Source organism: Epinephelus moara, chromosome 19, assembly GCF_006386435.1.
Source record: "Epinephelus moara isolate mb chromosome 19, YSFRI_EMoa_1.0, whole genome shotgun sequence".
In the NCBI taxonomy this organism is placed as follows: Eukaryota; Metazoa; Chordata; class Actinopteri; order Perciformes; family Serranidae; genus Epinephelus; species Epinephelus moara.
The window spans coordinates 4,632,342-4,656,872 of record NC_065524.1 but is presented as its reverse complement, the minus strand read 5'-3'; the positions used below and the strand labels follow the sequence as shown (position 1 = coordinate 4,656,872).

General features: G+C 40.9%; 2 protein-coding genes across 6 annotated transcripts in view; one reads left to right on the top strand and one right to left on the bottom strand.

Moving 5' to 3' along the window:
* Positions 1–24,531, bottom strand: part of borcs7 (BLOC-1 related complex subunit 7) — a 1,032,483-nt gene that overhangs the window by 413,098 nt on the left and 594,854 nt on the right. The window lies entirely within an intron of this gene.
* LOC126406430 (heterogeneous nuclear ribonucleoprotein L-like) overlaps positions 1–24,531 on the top strand; it is a 122,767-nt gene that overhangs the window by 47,125 nt on the left and 51,111 nt on the right. For all 4 annotated transcript variants that reach the window (XM_050070700.1, XM_050070698.1, XM_050070699.1 and 1 more), the window contains 5 exons: positions 4,099–4,208; positions 4,321–4,448; positions 5,966–6,051; positions 6,150–6,246; positions 8,745–8,817. In XM_050070700.1, coding sequence (XP_049926657.1) covers positions 4,099–4,208; positions 4,321–4,448; positions 5,966–6,051; positions 6,150–6,246; positions 8,745–8,817 — 494 coding nt within the window. The remainder of the gene's footprint in view (positions 1–4,098; positions 4,209–4,320; positions 4,449–5,965; positions 6,052–6,149; positions 6,247–8,744; positions 8,818–24,531) is intronic.

Here is a 24,531-nt window from a genome sequence, read left to right as displayed (position 1 = left end):
TTGACTTATTTCCACGCTGCCGACAGTGGGACTTATATTCATTGTGCCGACAGTGGCTTGGAAAACCGCCCATAACCGTGTCACACGGGGAAGAGGGAAGGCGGCTGGAGTTCCTCCAACATTTGCGGTTAGATTATCATATATTTTTATTGACAAAAATATAGGCTGCTTTGGCTGATTTTTTTTATGCGCACACGTGCCCCTAAATATTTTTTACAGTTCGCGCACACGTATTTTTAGTCGAGTGAAACGCTCCCACTGTCGAGCGCTGGATCTGACAGCCTGAGCACATCGGCACAAAACGCTACGGCGTTCGAGATATTATTTATATTATGAAAAGTCAATACTTTCGGCAGCCTAAATCTTTATTTAGAAACTATGGCGGGTCAAATTAAACTATGGCGGCCGCCATAGTTTCGTTAATTAATGGGAAACACTGGACATTGAGACAGCGCCTGGATGCAGGTAACGGTTGTGTTCAGGAAAATGCAGGGACAACACAGATGTTTTATATACAAGACATATAACATGGACTAAAGCCCTGTTTCCACCCAGCAGTACGGTTCAGTTCGGTACGCTTTTGTTCCGTTTCCACTGCGAAAAGTTGTGGATAGTACCGATGGAACCGTTCCTAACCATTACCATTTTTGGTACCGCTTCTGTTGGGGTACCTTGCACACAGATCTGGTACTAAAAGGTGGAGCTGTGAACACTGCAGTCCGTTGATTGGTCAGTAGCAGACTGTCACTTTGCTCAGGGCTGAGCTGTGGCTGGTTATCAGGGAGAAGCCACTGTTCATATCATGAAGAGTTTAATTAGTAAACTGTAAATATGCAATGAAAGGATGTTTGCAGCCGGAGTTTGAGAAAAAAATGACTTCATTCACTGGGCCGTCTACCGGGATTTATGGAACATTAACTCGTAATGTTACTCAATGCACAAGCTGACAAGGTGACTCAATCAACACACCTTAAATATTGTATATTACAACTTTGACCATTACTTTAGTTTTTATATGACATACACTTTTAGTAATGAGTGGATCTTCAAGCGTTTATATGTATTAATTTCGGCGGGGTCATGTGAACTGCATATATTCTAATGCTCACTTGGAGAAAAGAAAAGGGTCGCGTAGCGTCTGGCCAACTCAACACTAAACCCCTGAGCTTGCCTGAGAAGGACTAAATGCACAAACCCGGTATTTTTTATATATCCCATGGAGAGAGACTCTCACTGCAGCCTGTTTTGTTTTGAGCTATTTTGTTCTGAAAATGTTGGCGTGCAGTCTTGTTCCATGGACGACAAATGGGGTGCAGACTTTCCTCTGTGTCACTGATAATGAGGAAATACAGTGAGTTCTGGACAGAGCAGTGAGTGACAGTAACCCTGCCTACATTTAAAGGTACTGTTTGCAGTAGAAACGCTAGCGTCTAGGTACCATGTCTAAAGGGTACTTTTAGTTCCAAAGGTACCATGGTGGAAACGGGGCTAAAGTGTCTCTCACTCCTTCCCTCCCACGGCCTCTCTGTCGATGCTATGTGCATGAATAAGATTAATAAAAAATAAAAAATATTCAAATAATTTTCCAGCACTAGATTAATTTGAAAGGCCATGGAAAACGACTGTTTAACTCCCCCCACAAAGATTTTTAATTGTGTCAAACTACAATGGATTAATGTCTACTTGATACTTTTATACTCGTGTTTTAGTTTTGTGTTCTGTACTGCAAACCTTTAAACCTCTGTAGCTCCAGTGCTATGTGCAAAAAGTTAATGTACAGCCCCGCTGTTTATATAATTTTTCACTTACATGTTGCTGCATATTTTCAAACAGAGAAAAAAATCCTGTCTTTGCATTTTAATTTGATAACAGTGTGTTTGTATAAAAGTGCTTGTGACATCTCAAATTTGGCTTTGGCTTGCAACTGAAAACATGTAGCCCTTTTTGTAGAAAATACCGAGATATATTTTTGGTATCACTGTTCAGCCTAAAAATACCAAGATATGAATTTTTGTCCATATCGCCCAGCTGTAGTGTTGTCAAAGAAAAGACACAGCCATACTTCCAGAGTTCATACTGCAGGCCCTTAAACTACCATCTGTTAATACACATTCAGCGACATGATAAGTCTTGGTGAGCTCTCCAGGTCCATATCAGCACTAGAGAGAACAGAAAGACACTGGCAGGGCTCACTTGCATATGAAAGTGAAAATTAGAGTGTACAAACAGGACAAATTATTTGGTGTGAGTGACTCTGACTCTGAGAGTTCTGACGCTCAGCTTGGCAAAAACTTACTTCACCAATTGGAGCTGTAGAGGTGAGGGTTGTGTTGGATGGAGCCATTTTCTGTTTAAAATTAAAAGCCCTTGTTTTAAAAAAGCCCCTCAGTGTTTTATACACAGTCCAGCCATACACTAGGTTTTGACCCAGTCTTGTTTTTTATGTTTTATGAATCATGGAGAAAGTTTTTTGACAATTTTGAAAATACAGAATTAACTCTATACACACTGATACAATTTCAGGTTTTCCACAAGCACCTCACTCATCACTATAACCAATATTTAAACATTGTATTACTCAGTATTCTAGCTTTTAAAGAGCAACAACGTGAACATTTGAACATGAATCAATATTTAAAGGGGACACATGAAGTAAAACATGAAATCGCATAAAGTTACAGGTACTAAGTGATTTGGTGTAACAAACTCCTGCAGTGGGCTTCAGGAGCTTTAGTGTAAAGATAGTTACAGGTGCTGAATAATTAAAGGAAACATTTTTTGATACTGCAGTTTCCACTCTAAACGACTCCTATTCCATTATTTACACTCCCTGCATGTTGCAGTATTGATTAACCTCTCATTTACCTGAACCACGCTGCAGGGAAAAGCATACTGTCAAACACACACACACACACACACACACACACACACACACACACACACACACACACACACAAAGATATTATCTTATCTCATTTGGCAGATCACTTTTGTCTTTAATGAAACGAAGGCAGTAAACTCTTCTTCTTTAATGGGGTTTGGAGGGTTTATATCCTCGGTTCAAAGTTGACAGCAGCACAAAAATGACCCATTTCTATTCAGATCTGTTAAGATATGAGTGCTGAGGATTGAAACACAATCTGCTGTTCTAAGGCCTCCTTCAGACTGTGAGATTTTAGCAATCTTTTAAGGTTAGTGCAAGCTACAAGCTAATAAACTTAGGTATGACATCAAGTTTGATGTATGCAGATTGTGCAATTACAGCTCCTACTGAATCGCAGGCTACAGCGTACGATGTAATATCTTTCCATACTGATTGCACAAGGATGCTGCACAGGTTATTACTTCTCCAACTGTGAAGCACAACATAGAGGGCCACATTATTAAATAACCTGAAGTTTTGTGGGTACTATACTGCAGTGTGTCCATGTGTGTGTTTGCTAGCTGCTAGGTTGCTCACCTGGCAGCTGCAGCTCTGCCGCTATTTCCTTCTATGCTTTGTCCTTCTTTAAGCAGTCATGGTAGGAGCTGGAGGACACATCATACAGGCAAGGTTTCTGCTGCCACAACTCAAGAAGGTTTTACTCTTTGCTGGAATCCCACACATTTCTTTTAGCGTGTTTTGCCTCCATGGCAAGCTGCTATTTGTTTGTTTGGGTTTAGTGCCAGTGCGTCATTTCATGTTGCATTTCTGTTGGTTGGTTTGTAACCGTAACAGCAGTCACACAGTGCGATGGTCATCCCAAATTTCTGACACTGTCAGAATTTTATCCCAGACTGTCTTTGATCGTAAGTCTGTGACAGTAGACATCCTTGAACCTCTTTCACTGTGCGACATAGGACCACCATTTTAGAACCACGACCAAAGATATCACCACGCTTCTTCCACGTTAGTCATCTTTCATCTGGGACAACCCGAACTTGCACAGTGTCTACCAGGCTTAAGGTTTTGACAAAGAGTGGGGGACATGTAGTGTGGCTGGCAGAGGCTGGCAGAGCAGGTAATGTGTCCAGTGAAATGGAAGCTCATTCAGTGGAAAAGATTTGAATAAAAAGCATGTGTACATCCTATCTGAATGTTTGCATGTGTGTTCTCAGTTATGTAATGATGATGCCATTCAAGCGTCAGGCCCTGGTGGAGTTCTCTGCAGTAGAGAGTGCTGACCGCTGTGTGTCCTGTGGAGCCAAGGAGCCTGTATACATCGCAGGTTTGATTCCCAGGCTTTTCATTGTAAAGACTTTCTGATGTGATGGATTAGTTACACATGCTTGTATGCAGAGTATTGTAAGTGTTTATATTTCTGTCCATCTGTTCATCAGGCCAACAGGCGTACTTTAATTACTCAACATCCAAGAGAATCACCAGGCCGACCAATGCTGACAACCCCAACAGTGGCAACAAAGTCCTCCTGCTGTCCATACAAAACCCCCTCTACCCTATAACCACGGTACAAACACACACACACACACGCACATACATTTTTCTCTGTGTGGAATTATTTTTTTCATAACATTTGTGGAATTTTTCTGATAAATCTATGCACTTATAAAAAATATGCTGCATGTACATTAAACTTTTTGTGCTTCCACGCCGACATGATGTTTTCAGATTGTCCATCCGTCTGTCCCATTGTGAACATGATATCTCACAGGCCTCGTCACGTGACCAGGCAGAATTTTGAATTAGCCCCTCCCCTTTCTTACAAAAAGTTAACATACCAAGTCACTCTGCTTAACATGATTAGTGTAATGAATCTTTCAGCTAAATAGTACAAGCAACTAATGTTGTGTAGTAATGATAGTATGTTTTTACAAAACATGAAAGAATTAGTAATGATTACTCTGAAGTTTAATTAGAAACAAAATCTGGGTTTACAGTGTGGATGCAAGGATGAACTGATTAGAATTTGGTGGTCGAAGGTCACTGTGACCTCAAAAAACCCTGTTTTTGGTCATAACTGGAGATGATGGAGTGATGACATTTTATATCCAAAAGGTCAAAGGTCAACTTCACTCTGACATAATATTCTGCAAAAACATTTTTGTGGTCATTATTAAATGCCATAATTCAGGAGCAGAAGAGATATTTGGTGGTGATATTTATTGGTGACAATAATCTTGGGTGTCCACCTTGAAACTGTGCTGATTGTATACATGTATCTTCTACATGTATGCTGCTGGATTGGAAGATGTGTGTGAAGAATCCATGTTTTAGCTTCTTTGCAGCAACATTTGAAGCATTGTCAGCTGTCATTGCTACATACGGGTCTGGACAGACATGGATGTAAACTGTAATTGCAACTTGACTGGTTCGCAGGAGCATACAACTGCAAGGCAGTTGTTATAGGTCAAATTGTGTCAAATTTGTCATAGAGCTGATTATCAGCATGCTCTAACTGCCTTCAAGAGCAAGTCAAGTTTCACTACATTGGGATGATATAACTTTTATCTCTTTTGTCTCTCCCAGTTGATTTTCAATGGCTGCGAAAAAACCTTCGAAAAGTCTGAAAAGACGTTAGTTGGTTATTTGTTGTAAATGCACTGAAAGATGCAGAGTGATCTTGTATGCCCATCTGTCAGTCTCTCCCTCTCAAACAAACTGCATCCACTCATCTTCTCTTAAAAGCAGTGTCTGTCTGTCTAGACTTCTTCTTAAGAGGGTTTTCATAACCCTCCATCAGGCTGTCTGTCTCTGTCTATACTGCCTCTCAATATATAGTTTTGTGACAAAATGACTGCCAAGGACTTTTTGCCTGCCTTTTAAATGTTGCTAAGTGTGAAATGTAGTCACCAAAGCACCTTCAGTGTGGTAGTGTATATTTACATTTAACGCAATAGTTTTTGTCAGGACATTGGGCCAATAAGTACATGAGGGGTTAATACAGGTTAAGGCACACTGCAGCATTAGAAACTTTAAGAATGTGTTGAATGTTGGATTTCTGTCTCTTTTTCCATTTTGGTCCAGGATGTACTGTACACAGTGTGTAACCCCATTGGCAGTGTGCTGAGGATTGTCATCTTTAAACGAAATGGAATCCAGGCCATGGTGGAATATCCTTCCTGATATGTGTTAATGTGTGTGTCTTTGCATGCTGTGTGAACCTGTGTGCTGGAATGTACAGCATCCTCTCCTTAACCCCACTCTTCAGGTTTGAGTCAGTTCAGTGTGCTCAGAAGGCCAAAGCTGCACTGAACGGAGCTGACATCTATGCTGGCTGCTGTACGCTCAAGATTGAATATGCAAGGGTAAGAGACAATAAACACTTCAGCACTCACAAGCCTGGAGTCATTCTGTTGATTAAAGCACAGATGTGCTGCGACGGAAGGGTTCTTTCAGTATGTCACAGAAATAAATAAACAAAATCGTAGATTTTGGGAAAGCCCTTGAACAATGACTTACAGTAATCAAGACAATAACAGTATAAATACCTTGTTGTCCCACAAGAGAAACAATGTGACCTCAGCATTGCTCTTCTAAGTTGTAAAATGCCACATTTAGTGATGTTTAGAATGTGTGCTTCATAGGGCTGCTCCTTGAAAGTCGGAAATTTGAATCGTCATTTGAAGACCCCTCAGTAAACTGAGACTGCCTCAAGTCGAGCAGTTGTTTTTGTATTTGTGTTTTGTGCAGTGTACTTCTTGGGACATTTTGGTCCCCAGATTTTGCTCCGGAGTGAGCGCTCTTTACTTTCATGCTACTCTTTGGTACAGTCAGTTGCGGACATGATGCAGCAGCACAGAGGAGGAAAAACTTTCCACTGTAAAGGGCCGAACATACTCGGGCGGAACATACGCGGAACGGACTCCGCGAGGAATGTCCACAGTCATTCGGGCTTCCATAGTCGAGCGCACTTGCGCGTTGTAGTTTCCTGTAAAAATGTCTGTGCTGCCTTTTTTTTTCTTTTCAAATTGGGGGTTTGTTGTGTTTTTATATTTATTTATTTTTTTGGTAATTTTCTTTTACTGAGTCATGGTTACTGTGTATCTCGTTTGCACCACTTGGAACAATGTGTCAGTTTTGTTGTTTCTGTTTTTTGTTTTTTTTTGTCTGTTTAAAATTAATTAATAAAAACTTAAAGGCAAAAAAAAAAATGTCCGTGAAAAATCCCCGCGATGTGAAAAATACATGCCGAGCAGTCACTGGTGCGCGGAGCGGAGTCTGCACGGTCGTAAAATCTGAGCTTTGCGCGCACAGGGCTTGCGGACGTCTGCTTTGAGTCCGCGTGGACCTCCGCGGAGTCCGTTCCGCGTATGTTCCGCCCGAGTATGTTCGGGCCTTAAGGCTCCAAGATTACATTACAGTACATTATCTTCTCTCTTCTGCTTGGGAGCTGTGAATTTACAGCTCACAGGTAGTCAACACAACAGAGTCTCTGGTTTTTGTTTGGTATCTAGTGCAAAAAAAAGTTGCACATTTCTGACCTCTGTTAGCTTGTTCACTATATTACATCAATGCCACTGTCACATTGAACATCCCACTGAGCCCCCTTACAACTTAGAAAGGAAAAAAACCTGAATCATTAAATATTCGTTTGAAATGATTTGACTGACAAAATTTCTGAGTTGGGTACAGCCCTCGTGTTTCAAAATCCGATCACTATGAAAGATAGCCCCCTAGATTTTAGGCACATATGTAATGTTAAAGGAGTGTGGAGTAAGATATGACTCTCTTCCTGTAACATATAGTTCTGTTTTGTCCTTGTCCTTTAACTGAAGAAAATGTCAAGCCATCCACTCACTAATTTCTGAAAATTACAAGATTGTGGGTTCAGATCTTTAGGTAAAGTTGGGGTATATTAACTGTACGTCATCTGTTTAGCAACAGGAACAGACACAGAGACAGTTTGCAGGTGATAGAGCCTAATGGTTAGAGTTTGGCCAATTTCCGGTTTTACGGACGGTATTAAACTGGTTGGATTTTATACAAACCAGCTGAACCGTCATTTGTCATTATGACAGACTGTAGCAAATTAACAAGTAGCCTACATCAGTAACCTGTGCTAAAGGCATCATGGTGTTAAATCCAACTTGTATCGCGTTAGCAAAAAGCAATAAGCAATATGCAATATGACAACAGCAGCACTCCCTCTTGTGTGATATGGCTTATTTATAGATAATATAAATTTATTTGAACATTATATAGTTATTTATAAACAGAGGCAGCTGGTGATTATTTACCTGGGTGGGTCTCCAGGTAATGAGGACTTCTGGACAAATGTGGGACTTTTATTTTGGAAATTCTCTAAGTTGTAACAGTGACATAGTAAAATAAGAATCCAATCTGCAAAAAGTAGGTTATTATGCATTGACAGTTAATTGACCATTTACAAAACAATGTTAATTATCTTTGCTCTCTACAGTAGCATAGAGTGATATCCAGAGAAGGAGGGAGTCTGCTTCTACAGGTTATACTGGTTTGAGGGAAAAAAACAAGACACACTGCAGACACAGTTGCCTAAAGGGTCCTGAGTTCACACATTGTTACAGTCTCAACATCACTACCTCACCTGTCAACTTCATCTGAAGAAAAAGCTTGCTGCATAGCAAGTCTGTGGTTGAGTGAGTGAGAGGAAGAGAGAGTGACACATATGTGTGTGTGTGTGTGTGTGTGTGCGTGTATATCTATATATATATATATATATATATATATGTGTATATAAATGGATAAGAAGAATGCAGCTCCTGTATATCTGTGCTACTGTGCTACGTTTGACTGGATCCTGTTGAATTCTTTTTGTCAACAGCCAACACGTCTGAATGTGATTAAGAATGACAACGAGAGCTGGGACTACACTAAACCGTACCTTGTCAGGCGAGGTAAGGCATACACTGTCTCCTTCTTTCTTTTTTGTCTCAGTTTCATACTTTAACTAAAGGCACACTATGACCGCTGAACCATTTGAGGTGTCCCTACTGTTTCACAATCTGGAGGATCCTGTGAAAGGTAGGACTCTGTTTTCAGTCTGAATTCCCTGTCGTGGCATGTTTCTCTCCACTGCAGCCATCCTTGATTCAGGTTAAACCACTAGATGAAAAAGGTCAGTCATATGTGAAACTGTGTCGAGATCTTCAGTCATCGTGGACTGAGAGTGTAGTTATAAAAAGTTTGGACGGTAGACCTCCATCACACCAAGACTCCTCCTCCTCCCGTCTCCATCAGTTTAAACACTTTCACACCAGCCAATCACCGGCCTCTCACAAGCCTGCACCTCGGCGAAACATTGAGGGAGAGAGAGAGAGAGAGAGAGAGAGAGAGAGAGAGAGAGAGAGCAGAGAAAGAGGGATGGACGTCAGGCTGACCATGCACTGCAGCTTTCTTCCATCTTCACCTTCTGCAACCCAGCAAAAAGAAAAAGAGAGAGGGAGAAAAAGAGATGGATCTCACTCCTGCTGACCACCATGCAGCTGCTGCTTCAACATGCCCAGAAGGCCTCAGCCCCACCTCTGTCTGCAGGACTCCAGTAACACTTCCTTCCGTCTGTCTGCTCCACATTGTAATCTCCTCCTCTGTTTGAAGAAGTAGTCTCACATGGCCTGATGTCTGGTCCACACAACACCTTAAGCTCCTCTGAGCCTCTAGATTCTAGATTTTACTCTCAGTGTTTCTTAAGTGATGATCATGCCGGAAACAAGGAAAACTGACTTTATCCTCTAAATTGCCTTTTTAAATTTGTTTTCAGAAAATCTAATTAGAAGGGCGTAATGGTTAAAAGCTCAACACTGTGGACCAGACATGTTGATAGTCAAAAGTCTGGCTATGTGAGTCTACAGTATAAAAGTCTGACCTAATCTGCTCTCTGTCACTTCATCTGAATCAGGACTGTCACGATATCACGTTTTCATCACACTCCTGTTGTGGCACAGAGTATAACAATAATTATAATATCCCCATACCATAAAGATCATAACGATATTAAGAGACATTATTTAAATATTATTTCAGATAATATTAAACTTTTTTTCACGTCATCGCCAAATTCAAACACACATCAGAGCAAAATGCAATATAAAGATACATTAAATTGAAGAGGCAGTTATAGAGATTTAGCCCTATTTACACAGAGATAGTGCCATAGGGTCGTTATGAAGTCCCATCATTATGATGCCTTTACACTTTTACACAGAACTTACAATGACAGCATCAGGCTGCTCCAGTGTGTCATTTTAGACAGCATGGCGTTATCGTGGATTCAAAAGAGGCATGATGGGCGTGACATTTAACACAACAGCGTCGGCCTCTAGTGTGACATATAACATATACGTCAGAAGCGCTTTATAAACAATAACAATGGCTTAACATGTCAATAACAATCATTTACCATCTCTGTTATATAGCGGCTGATCTCGTCCTTTGCTTGGAGGGTGAGGAGTTCCCGGACCTCATTGTTTTACCAATTTGTGGACATCGTCAGCCACTGTTCTTCTTTGAATAAGCTGCTAACTGCTATTGTCATCAAAATGTCACACCTGTGCTGCGTATAATCCCGTCCTACCAGCTCTCCCTCTTATACAGATATTGTCTCAGTACTGTTACTACTAGGGATGTTCCTGGCGATGAATTTCCTTGTCGACTAAACAAAAATTTTAATTAAGATTAGTTGACTAGTCAAAAAAAGGGAAAACACTTCAAAATTTACAGTGAAAATTTAGCACAATTTATTGTTAAGCAGAGGTGGAAAAAGTACTGAAAACTTCTACTCAAGTAAAAGTACCTTTACTTTGATGAAATTCTACTTAAGTACAAGTAAAGCTACCCTTCTAAAAATCTACTCAAGTAAAAGTAAAAAGTAGTTTGTTTAAAATGTACTTAAAGTAGAAGTTACTTAGTTACTTCCAACAACTTGATGGGGATACTTTTTCCACCTCTGATTAAAATACACTAACGCTAAATTGGAAGAATACTGTGCATTCCAAAAACGAACAAATCCATTGAGCAACAGTGTTTCCCTTATATGCAACGAGCAGCGGTGGTGCTCCCCTGCTGAAATATGACCACCGCTGCTGATTTATTTTTCTTTTTTTTTTGCCTTAGCTCTTTAGAAACTACTGTTATATTATTTGGCGCTACGGACGCTTCATATCCAGGTCAATTCACACACTTGTGAGTAAAGCATTTAAGAGGAGAGGAGAGGAGAGGGCTCCGTCTTATCTCTTCATAAACTAAAGTTATATTATTTTGAGCAACAGATGTTTCATATAATAACATAACAATATACTATTTATCGTGTTATACGATGAAACGTTTCACTTTATAACGTGATGACTTATATTGTTTACACGACGGCATGTCATTTCTGTCTCTACATGGTCGCACCTTTACAGTCCTCCTCTGCTCTCTGTATCATGGACAGCAGAGTTCGATCCCGATGCGCACCCACACAAACAGACACGTGCACGCGCGCGCACCCACACACACACACACACACACACACACACACACAGGTAAGCACACAAGAGCACGGCTCGGGCCGCATTTTTCTGACCGTCTGTGCACCTCTTGCTATGACACTCTCCTCCCCCTCCCTTCTTGTTGTGAGGAAGCATTTCCTGTGTGCCAGCGCGGGAATGTTGCCGGTCAACATGCATACTAATAATGATATATATTGAAAAATACCGCGAGATGTTAGAGGAGCCGATCGGCTTAATCAGCATTGTGTCATCTCCTCTAGTAGTGGCTTGGGTGAAACGGACATTTACGGACCTGTAGAAGTTACACACTATAGCTTTAACCACTAAAATAACATCTAAAATAGATCAACTGCCTCTGAAATGTGGGGCACATTGAACCTTGCAGATTATCTGACAGAAATGACAGCACTCCACTTTAAAGTTAATAAAACAACATCTAATTCATAATTAAATTTCAGCTGAAATGAGAGGCATTTTGCATTGTGCAGTATGAAGGTAACCCTGCACATTATCTTACAAAAACTCACTTAAAGTTAACAAATAATATAACATCTCAAAAAAGATTAATTGCTGCTGAATTCATTTTCTGGATTAAAGTACTGCCAAACCACGCTGGTTCTGCAAGAGGACATGTGAACTCTGTGTGTGTGTGTGTGTGTGTGTGTGTGTGTGTGTGTGTGTGTGTGTGTGTGTGTGTGTGTGTGTGTGAGCAAACCAGTTAACAACAAAGCAGCTGTTGTGTTACTCAGTAAAACAGTATTGATGTTTTTTGATTTGAATTGATTAATTTATGAATCTACAAATCACACCAATCATATAATGTGTAACATTGAATTAAACAATAGAATCTTAAAAGGAAGATTACATCAGTGCAAACCAAAGAAATGTGTTTTCATCTTATTCCATTAATAAGGTCTTACTTGACCTGTAAAAGTCCTTCTTGTTTTTGTCACCTTGATATTTTATGACAGGCTGTTCTGCCAAGCTGCCTTGTCCAGGCTGGTTGACAGCAGACATTTAGTGGACATAAATACACTGAACAAAAATATAAACGCAACACTTTTGTTTTTGCTCCCATTTTTCATGAGCTGAACTCAAAGATCTAAAACATTTTCTATACACACAAAAGACAATTTCTCACAAATATTGTTCACAAATCTGTCTAAATCTGTGTTAGTGAGCACTTCTCCTTTGCCGAGATAATCCATCCCACCTCACAGGTGTGGCATATCAAGATGCTGATTAGACAGCATGATTATTGCACAGGTGTGCCTTAGGCTGGCCACAATAAAAGGCCACTCTGAAATGTTCAGTTTTATCACACAGCACAATGCCACAGATGTCGCAAGTTTTGAGGGAGCGTGCAATTGGCATGCTGACTGCAGGAATGTCCACCAGAGCTGTTGCCCGTGAATTGAATGTTCATTTCTCTACCATAAGCCGTCTCCAAAGGCGTTTCAGACAATTTGGCAGTACATCCAACCGGCCTCACAACCGCAGACCACGTGTAACCACACCAGCCCAGGACCTCCACATCCAGCATGTTCACCTCCAAGATCGTCTGAGACCAGCCACCCGGACAGCTGCTGCAACAATCGGTTTGCATAACCAAAGAATTTCTGCACAAACTGTCAGAAACCGTCTCAGGGAAGCTCATCTGCATGCTCGTCGTCCTCATCGGGGTCTCGACCTGACTGCAGTTCGTCGTCGTAACCGACTTGAGTGGGCAAATGCTCACATTCGATGGCGTCTGGCACGTTGGAGAGGTGTTCTCTTCACGGATGAATCCCGGTTTTCACTGTTCAGGGCAGATGGCAGACAGCGTGTGTGGCGTCGTGTGGGTGAGCGGTTTGCTGATGTCAACGTTGTGGATCGAGTGGCCCATGGTGGCGGTGGGGTTATGGTATGGGCAGGCGTATGTTATGGACAACGAACACAGGTGCATTTTATTGATGGCATTTTGAATGCACAGAGATACCGTGACGAGATCCTGAGGCCCATTGTTGTGCCATTCATCCACGACCATCACCTCATGTTGCAGCATGATAATGCACGGCCCCATGTTGCAAGGATCTGTACACAATTCCTGGAAGCTGAAAACATCCCAGTTCTTGCATGGCCAGCATACTCACCGGACATGTCACCCATTGAGCATGTTTGGGATGCTCTGGATCGGCGTATACGACAGCGTGTTCCAGTTCCTGCCAATATCCAGCAACTTCGCACAGCCATTGAAGAGGAGTGGACCAACATTCCACAGGCCACAATCAACAACCTGATCAACTCTATGCGAAGGAGATGTGTTGCACTGCGTGAGGCAAATGGTGGTCACACCAGATACTGACTGGTTTTCTGACCCCCCCAGACCCCCCCAATAAAGCAAAACTGCACATTTCAGAGTGGCCTTTTATTGTGGCCAGCCTAAGGCACACCTGTGCAATATTCATGCTGTCTAATCAGCATCTTGATATGCCACACCTGTGAGGTGGGATGGATTATCTCGGCAAAGGAGAAGTGCTCACTAACACAGATTTAGACAGATTTGTGAACAGTATTTGAGAGAAATGGTCTTTTGTGTATATAGAAAATGTTTTAGATCTTTGAGTTCAGCTCATGAAAAATGGGAGCAAAAACAAAAGTGCTGCATTTATATTTTTGTTCAGTGTAGTTTTCAGCTCCACAGGAAGAAATCAACAATAACTAGTCTGTACAGCAGTGTCTCAGCTCACCATAATGATCAAATCTGCCGCTCACAGACAGACTGGTAGCAGATCAGATAGTTAATAAACGAAAACACGCATATACAGCGTGGTATTTGTTTGACTTAAACAGCTGTCTGTGCACATTAGGCTTCAGTAATGCAACAGAAACAGACCTGGACTGTAAATGCAGGGGGTTTCTGGTTACCATGGAGATGACTTAAAACCTTTTGGTGATGCATGAGTAGAAAAAAACACATAACTGTTTAATCTGTCGAGAGACACTTAAAAGAAGTGTTGAGCTCCCAAGCATAAATCAGGCTCTATTCTCTTATTGGAATGCAGCTGGATTATGGTTGCAGAGAGTAGCTGTGAGGCTAGAGGCTAGATGTTTCCTTTGCTTCAAGAGTCAAGCAGTGCAAGTACTTTCAGTCAGGGGAGTACATACCAGGAACTGATTTACACAAGTTAACAGTGTTCTCTTGAGTGAAACTTTTCTCCCTGTTACAATATCATATATGTGACTGATATGATGTTGGCAAGGACACCAACTAGTAAATGCCCTATTGCCCCTCTGCTCAAGGCCTCTATGTGTGGAGGAATCCATTTTTAAGAAAATTGAGACATCAATTCAAGCTTGAAAAAGTTTGAGAAACAGCACCCGTTTACCGTACTGTTTGACAACACGACACGTTATTCTTTATACTTATGTAAATGGTGTGATAATGGTGAAAAGCAGTATATCGTGACACCCCTGATCACAGTGGCTGTACATCAAGAAGCGTGCATGGATGTACCTCTCACATAATGTAGCTGTTAGAGAATGTTGATTGGTTTTTTTTGGTACAAAGAGTGACTGGAATGTATCAGTACCTTGTTTAAAACAAGGCCAAACAACACCTCTACTGTAATATGACCAATGTCATTACATGCTATCTATGCACGGTCCTCTGTGCAGTCAATTACTAGCAGTGCTGCATTCTTTGTACTGTATTTGGTGTGTAGCTGAAGTTCCTTCTGAAAAGTCTTAAGCTGTGTGATGAGAGTAATGTTAGGGTCAGCTCACTTTTGATTCAATCAATTCAGGAAATTAGATTGACTTTCTGTCAAGATTAATCAAAATATCTGTGGTATCTAAGGCTTAATAATCAATAATCAAATAATCAAAACACCCTGTTTTTCCACATTTTTGTTCCTCTAGAAGTAAGGCCAAGGATGGTGATGACACTAGTCTAGAGTGAGATATCTTTAATAGCTACTTCCCAGATCATCATGGGATAGCTATGGGTAGTCATGGTCCATAAAGTTTAATACATAATGTTTTTGGTGACACATCTAACCAAGCACAACTTCTTGTTCTTGTTGAATTCTCTCAATCAGCAGATTGTCTTAAAATGTATGGTTTCAGTAGTATAAATCTTTTCTAGCACCACCCTCAGAACATACCTACCATATTCAGCTTTAAAGGTGCCATGTGGAGTTTTCCTGTACACAAACACGAGTCATGTTTATATGCATTGTTGTGGCTGCAATACATAGGACACTGACACAAATACACATAGACTGTCAAAATAATGGATTTAGCTACCGAGACGTCACCCATTGGTTTGTTGACTCCTGTTTTGTAGCCTCAAGTTTGGCATTTTTGCCAATGCCATATTGGTTTTTTTGGAGCAAGAAGTGTAAAAAAACAGAGACCAAAACTTTTTGTTTTACCAGGCTGTAAACCTGTTTATTTCTGTAAAGTTGGGCATTTGAAAATGGGGATCTAAGTGCCCATTAGGAGGAGCTGCAGTTTTTGGCACTTCCGTGTTGGCTTCATTTTTCAGCCCCAGATGTTGCTGCTTGGCCACAACATGCTGGCAGCAGAGCGCATCCAATATAATCCAGAAGCTTTGCTGAAGTTGCTACTAGTGCTGTCAAAAATATCGATCTACCGAAACATATTGATTCTGAGTATTTGAATCTGTTTCAATACTCCTTTTCCACAATATTGTTGGACCAGTACCTGTCAGACTGGAGCCAACAAAGAAAGGACTCAGACGCAGGACTCAAAAACACTGGGTTTTGTACTGAAAAAAAGGGTTTGGTGCACAGATAATCAGTCCAAAAACACAAACAAAGGTGTCAAAAGGCAATAGACTTAAGCAGGGTCAAAAATGCAAAAATCTGGTCAAATCCAAAGAGAACACTAGGGAAAATGACTAGAACACACTCAAACAATTGAGAACCAACTGGCAACAGACACAGGGCAGCACAAGGACTAAACACACAAGGGAGGAGGGGTAATGAGGAACAGGTGAAACCAATCAGGGCGGGGCAGGTAATCACACAGAAGGGAAACACAGGAGCAGGAAGTAAAGTACCTGAAACAAGAGACAAGGGTGAGCATCAAAATAAAAAAAGGAAATACTGGGGCATCGGTGGCTTAGTGGATAGAGCAGCTGCCCCATGTATAAGGCTGTTGCCGCAGCGGCCCGGGTTCAACTTCAGCCTGTGGCCCTTTGCTGCATGTCATTACCACTAGAGGTCAAAACTCCACAGGGAACCTTTAAGGTAGGGCTGTTTTGGTGTAGTTGAACACTGATGCTTGTAGCGATAGCTAATGCGGCCTAACACTGTCTTGGTTAAAAAAAAAAAAAAAAAAATCCTGAAATGATTGATAACATTGTGAACTGGTCTTAGCTCTGTTACAGATTAAATATTCACTTAATAAATGTATATCTGCAGTGTTCTGTATTTTTAAAGGAGGTGCATTGCAAAGACACAGACAGAACATTGTCTTTGAGTAGCAATGGGAATCACTGGTCATACAGCAGTGTTTTAGGGAGAATATTCTTTTGAATTAAAGTATATCACAGACATAAAGGAGGGGAGGGAGAGGTTTTTACCCAGGGTATGAACCAAATACATGATATACTGTATATTCTCCATGGATAACCTTCCACGTAATGTAACATAATGGCAGATTTATTTTCTGAAGCTGATCATGTAACGTACTGTAAAACTTCAACTAAAAGCCTTGTCCCAATTAATTAATTTTTTTCCCCCTAAGTTCTTTTGATGTCTAAAACCAGGTTGTTGCTACCTCAAATTATGTGTCCATCCCTTGCTTACCCTGTAAGTTATTCTCATTCCTTTAGTCTGTAAGGGTCCTCAGATCAAAAGAATCAAAGGTGTTTTTCATAAAAATTAATCAAGTGGTGTTGTGTCGGTATGCCACGTGCTGTAATCCTCAAGTGCTGTTATTCTCTCTCTTTCATGCGCTGTCTGTTGGAGCTAGATCCAATGATCTAACAGATAACTGATGTTATCTGAAGCCTAATTTTTATACGAGTACTATTCTTACTGGGTTATATGAACAATTTGATTGTATTTCCCGATCTTTGCTGAGCAACAGTAGTATTAAGTGGGATTTATTCGTTGTAGAAATAAGTTGACTAAAAGGGCAGACAGTTATATTGTGCATAAAATTAGATGCATTAGGATAGAGTCATATGCGCTTATTTTAAGATAAATAATAAGCACATCGCCATTTGTGGCCAATTCATTATTGTATTTATTTTATAGTCTGGAATTAAACAGTAACTGCTGATTTTCTTATGCAGTTGATTCTGAGGACAGCGTTTGTGTTGTGTGTACAAGCATATAGAGGATTATAGGTAGAAACGTGTGGGTCGGTGTGTGGGTCGGTGTGTGGGCCTGTGTGTGGGCCAGTGTGCCTGAATGTCCCGGGCTGAATTTGTGTCCCAGTCCGCCCCTGGTCTCGTCTCTTATACAACATATGTGAACATGTAAAGATACTTTACTTGCACTTAATTATACATTCATACTTTTGTTTCTGTGCAATCTTGTAATTCTGCATGTGACCACCACTAGATTAAATCTAAAAGAAATCAGATATGACCATTTGGAAGCTCATTTTTTCACCAACAAAACAATCGAGGAGCATAACCCTGGGACCCCCTAGCAAGTGCCGGGTCTCGTATCCTTCTCACCTTTTTCACCCCTGACCCATTTTCATGCCTGTAGAATGAAGCGTGAGATGGATCGGCAATTTGGCGCAGCTTCTGCAGCAATGCAGGCGCTGCACCGCACTGTTGTGGTGAAGAGGGAGTGGAGTCAGAAGGGGAAGCTTTCGATTTACTGATTCATCTATGTCCCAACCCTCACCTATGGTCATGGGCTCTGGGTAGTGACCAAAAGAATGAGATTGTGGATACAAGCGGCTGAAATGATTTTCCTCCATGGGCTCAGCTTTACTGTACGTTCACACCAAAAGCTGCCAATTCGCTCTAGCAGCGCTGCTGGTAAAATATTTGTGGCAGCGAAAGCAGCTCAAGTCGCTAATGACGTCAAATTCTGAATGTTTGATTATGCTTCTCAATTTAAAGGAGTCGCAAAGCAGGTTACTGGCTGGAGCACAGAAATGGGACTTCAAGCATTTGCCTGAGGACAGAAACTTTCACGTTTGGACAATGAAAACAGGATAAAAAGTATAAATAGGTCTGACATTAAACACACACAGCCTGTGTTGCGTTCAGGCGCTGTCACGTAATTAACAAATTCCATTACTTGAATACACCGTAGCACAGCACAGCAGCATGTCAAGTGGGCCGAACCCAAACCGAGCAACATTTTTTGATTTGTTATCCCCCCCCCAAAGCTGTAAACCTAGGGGAAACACTGTCAATGATTTGGGTTCGAGTGCCTACAGTGCGATTAGTTAAACTGGTGGTAAGGAGAGCAAATTAATTGCATTCCTGCTAATAACAAGCATTCCAGAACACAAAAAATTGTATAAGTACGTGCGCTTGTCCACACTTGTGTATCGATTCAACATGGAAGAAGACACTTTTGTAATTTGTGCTGTCGTGTGGTATCTGCGTGGATGTAGCCGCCGTCGGGTCTGGGTTTCACGATATCCTCCGGGGCCGTGAACAGCATGGGGGATACCATCAGCTGGTGCGGGAGCTGCAGTTGGATGAGGAGAGGTTCCAGAGCTACTTCAGGCTGAACATATCAGTCTGACAGCTTGCTGCTTGTTTTGAAGTAGGAACGAATGTGTTGTAGGAACTAAAAGTTTCCGAGGATGTTCTCTGGGTTCCACACCTCCTTCACCTCGAAAGGGGTCAGTTGAGCTGGTTTGGGTATCTGATCAGGATGCCTGCTGGGCGCCTCCTGTTAGAGGTGTTTCGGGTATGTCCCACTGGTAGGAGGCCCCTGGGCAGACCCAGAACATACTGGAGGGACTACATATCTCATCTGGCCTGGGAACGCCTAGGGGTCCCCCAGGAGGAGCTGGAAAGAGTTGCTGAGGAGAAGGACGTCTGGGGTGCTTTGCTTGGCCTGCTGCCCCTGCGGCTGGATGGATGGATGGATGGATGGATGGAGGCTATTTATTGAAGTTTTACAGTAGCTCTAATCTGTGTTTATCTGTAAAAAAGTTGTTTTAGGTCCTTAAAATGTCTTGTTTTGAAATTTTGTTCATGAAAATGTGTTCATGAAACACCAGAAGTTTCAGACTCTATAATGCTTTAAAGAGAAACTTACCAATTTTACACATAAGTGTGTTTCCAGTTGTTGGGGGGTTCTCCTGCCTTTGTGAAAAAGTAGTTTAAAGCCTTTAGTGTCTCCAGAGGGAGCTGTCGTGAGTCTAATAAATGTTCTCGAGTGATGAAATAAAAAAATGTGGAGGTTTGGATTTAGAAAGAAGTGAGCTCACCAGACCTCTGTAGCCTGCTGCTCATCTCTGCTGCAGGACAGAGGCTCATTTGCTATGTTAGCTGCTGCTAGTATAACACACCTGAATCTCTGACCAGCTGCCAGCAGTCATGATTTATAAGGGCTATACTGGACTCGGAATGTTCAGCACTGTTCAGTTCAGGTTACAAACAAGTGCAATGGCCTTTCGCAGAATTTGACCATAATCAATGAGGCAACCTTCATTGATTCAAAAATCACCAAACTTGGTGGACTTTTTTTAATTAAGCCATTAAAGCATGTCCCCAAAATGTTTCTGCAGTTGACCAATAGGAAGCGACAGTGCTGCCAAAGAAGAGTATGGCCTCGTAAAGATTTGTACATAAATGAATAAGCATCTGTCTGATTGTCATAAAACCTGTTGGTAATCTTTAATGCAGGCGTCCTGAACTGTCAAAGGTCTTGATTCTACCCAGCTTTCAAGTTTTAAATGTCCATGCTGGCTTGAACCCCAGAATTGCCTCTTGCGGCTCTATTTGTCTTATTCTTTTTACTCCTGTTTTTTTCTATACTATGTTTAGTTGTCTATCTTTTCTCGCTCTCTCCTGTCCCCCTCTGTCTGCCTTTACTCTTCTTCTCATCCAGTGTGTGTGTGTGTGTGTGTGTGTGATAACACATTGCATGGCTCATGTTGCTTCAGATCAGTTTGCACAAGGTCACCACTCAGGACAGAGAAGAATCCTACCATCCTGACACATAGAAACCTTGTGCTGTTGTATTTTGTCCTACAGTCAGCTGCAGGTCTGCAGGTACCTGCCACTCCCTCTGGGTCTACCGGAGCTGCTAAGTGACTGCAGTAGATTTTAATTTAACCTTAATGGAGTGGCTGGTAACTAATCAAACTTCCAGCAGACATGGTCTAAGAGGGATTTGCTTTGATTTGTTTTTGTGGCTCATTAAGCAAACTCAGTGGGAGGTCACGACAGTCTCAGAATGTACTAAATATAATAGTAGAAAATCTGATAGTATAAATGTTGCATCAGTGTGGAACAGCTCACAGTGTAAAGCAGAGAAGGTCAATTACTAATAGATCCTTGCAGTGTCGGAAGATTTAAATAATTAAGATACCCATGCTGTGTTAGCTGTAAACTAGAGACTGCAGATGCATTGCAAATGCTCCTGCTGACAATAGGTACATGTATTAATCAACAGAAAATAAAGGACTGTCTACATACACTTAGGAATGAGTGTCAGTAAGAAGCAGTTGATCTGGCAACAACTGATCAAGTCAGCTGTTGCCAGATGTAGCGACAGTGTATTGCTGAGACAGAGACATGTCTCAAAAAAAAAGAAGTAAATTTTCTCCTGATTAGAGTTGCAATGATCACCAGTTTGAAGGTATACCGTGTTATAAAAGTTGATGGTATCATACCGTGTACATTTGCTTATCTACGATTTCAAAAAACTGCAGCTGTACGGAGAATCTCACCTTTATTGCCATTATTTTTAAAGGGGAGACTTTTTACACAAACTTCTATTAACAAAATGTTTTCAAGTTTCAATAATAAAACATTTGTTCAACCAACAATAAACCTTCCGTTTTTATTCCTTTAAGGGTCATTCTGACTGATAATAAAATAAATTACGTAATACCGTAAAACCTTGATATTTTCTGAGATGGTTACTGTACCGTACCGTACCTGTACCATTGCAACCCTACTACCCTAATACCCAACCCTACTACTCCTGAGCTATCTGTCTGAAAGATGCCTGTTTGGTGTCAGAATGTTTAGAAGAGTTGGGGCTTGTGAGAAATGGGTTCAATATTTACCTCAGTGACTACGGAGCCAAAGAATTGGTCATAATCTGTGCTTATGTTCACTTCTCCCATTGGATTGAATAGACTCAGGACTGCCGCTAGATTTGAATTCTGTAATGTTATTCAGAATAGACTAACTCTAGATGTAGTACTACTCTATGGGCCTTTTAAAAACTGGAACCTACCCGCTCCCACTCTGTCATAGAGTGTAACTATATTATAGTCACCTTCGCAGCTGAATTAAGCATAAATAAAAGCAGCAAGCTTTAGGACAAACTTCCCACTCTGCGGCGGAAAAAGGAACTGTTGTAACTTTTCGTAACTATGGAAAAAAATAAAACTAAATCCTGTTTTATGTTCTTCTTATGTATTTGTAGTACTTAAATTTGATCTGTATGTGCCGCTGTTGTTTACCTTAAGTTTTGTGTATAATCCTTTTTTCATTAAAATAAATGAATAATTTGATAAATAATTAAATAAGTAGAAATAAAACTTAGTCCTAATAGTCTAGTTCCTTATGTATTTTTATTCAAAATTTTTGGGGATTGATAAACTATACAATTTTGGAATCGCTAGAATATGAGGAATATGAAAATTGATGTTTCCATTTTTTAAAAACTCTCCATGGTGGCCATTTTGGATTTGTGAAAGTGAATGTTCAAAACGCCAGTCAGGTTCCAAGCCATGCAGGTGTTTACTTATTTACTAAAGCCACATTTATGCTTCACACGAGGTAGGAGTTCCCATGGTCATGGAAATTATTGAAAAGTCATGGAATTTTGTTGTGTGTAATTAAAATTGTCACAATTATCTTCCGTGGATAACCTTCCACGTAATGTAACATAATGGCAGATTTCTTTTCTGAAGCTGATCATGTAACGTACTGTAAAACATCAACTAAAAGCCTTGTCCCAAATATACATTTCATTTATTCAGATGTTAACATAAACTATCACTTGGATATAAATTAATTGAATTTTGTGGTCAAAGGTCAAGGCCACTTTGACTTCATAAAACATGTTTTTGGCCACAACTCAAGAATTCATGTGCTAATGTTTCACACAAATGTCTAATTGGATAAAATGATGAAGTGGTATCATTTTATATCCAAAAGGTCAAAGGTCAGCTTCATTTTGACATCATAATGATCTGCATAAAACACTTTTCTGTCTATTATTCAGCATCATAACTCAGGAACAGAAGGGGAAGTATTTGGTCAGATACTGAATTGGGGACTCTAATCTTGAAACTGTGCTGATTGTACAGATCTTCTGTGTGTGAAGCATCCATGTTCACACACATGGATGGAAACTGTAAGAGAAACTTGACTGGTGCGTGGAGGCATACAACCACGTGGCGGTAACTGTAGTTTTAGTGACTGCCTGTAAACTTAAAATGTCATTCTTCATCTTCAGTATCACTTTCATCTTAATCCTGGTTTTTAGATCTTGAGTCCTCATCGTTCTCACATTGTTTACTGCAAAAGCTAAGGTCAGTGCATCGTAAGTCTTTTGACCTACAAGAACATCTTAGTGTTAAACAAGCATTTTGTGTTGTAATGTTTTGAATCTGCTTTTATCCATCCACACGACATTCACTACACTTCAAAATGAGCTTGGGGTATGCGGTGGAGAGACGCCCACACCCACTTAGAAGACTGGAAGTATATACCAATTCATACCATTGGCATAACTTGTAATGTGGTATCTTTTGGTATCTTAAGAGTATCTTTTGAAAGAGTGACAGAGAGAGGGACAGAGAAGGTGGACTATTGGATACAATGTATACTAATCTGTAATGTTTCTGTAAGTTATTAATTACCTATGATATTTGTAAGCACCAGGAGTTGAAACACGCATCACAAGACATGAGCCTATTCATCTGAGATTCTTCTTGGTGTTACTGGCCAGTCATGGCGTGTAAAACCACAGTGACTTCAAGACTCCCAATTACAAGACAAGTTGGGTAGTGTGAAAAGTACTTTGGAAGTCGTGTAGTGTGAACTGAGCTTAAACTGACTCTTGCAAACCGTACAGTCAGATACAGAGTAGTGTAGATAATGCTTTTGCCTTTTCTGGACCTACAATACTCCAGAATGATTGGATCTGCAAAGCACCTGATACCATCAAGATTGCAGTGTTCTTTGCCAACAAGTCATAGTTGGCCATTGCCAAAAGCAGGACATCTGTGTCAGAAAAGAAGAAAGTAAGTTGAACATCTGCCGATTTTTGTTTTGCTGTTGATACAGCAGAGCAGATCATGAAGGTGGTTCTCATCAAGGTTCTCATCGTTTTTGCTGAGGCTTCCAACATCTTTGTTGCTCTTTGTGCGACCAGACGTTTAGGTGATGTGACTAACTTAGGGAAAGTTGGCACATGAAACCGTACAAGGTATGACTCCATTGAAATGTGATCCCATCAGCTCCTTTAGCATATGCATTGAAAGTTAGTCATTTCTTCTTACATTGTACAGATGCAGCCACTTCAAATTTCCGTTTGGCCCGTGGTAGAGCCCTGATCGATCCGTGATAGGTCCCTGTCGTCACCTGGCTGGGCTTGTAGCTCTAATGAGATCCCCCACCATGACGTAGCAAATACGGGCCGTCTGGTAACACCCCTAAGTTTAATTTGTAGTAGTCTCGCCACCAGACAATCAGAGATCTCCGCCTTCTGATAGTCTGGGGACACTCCTTTCTAAAGTGTGTTTAACACACCGGCAAAAACAGCCGGCAACAAAGCAACGCCTCTTGCATTCTTGAAAAGGACACGCCTTCTCGGAAATGTGCGTTCCCCCTTTTCTCGTCCGCAAGGAAACAAACACACAGAGAGCTTGAAAATGGATACCGAGAGATTTAACTCCGTTTTATCAAATGTGTGCTCATCCGTGAAGAAAATATTTTTT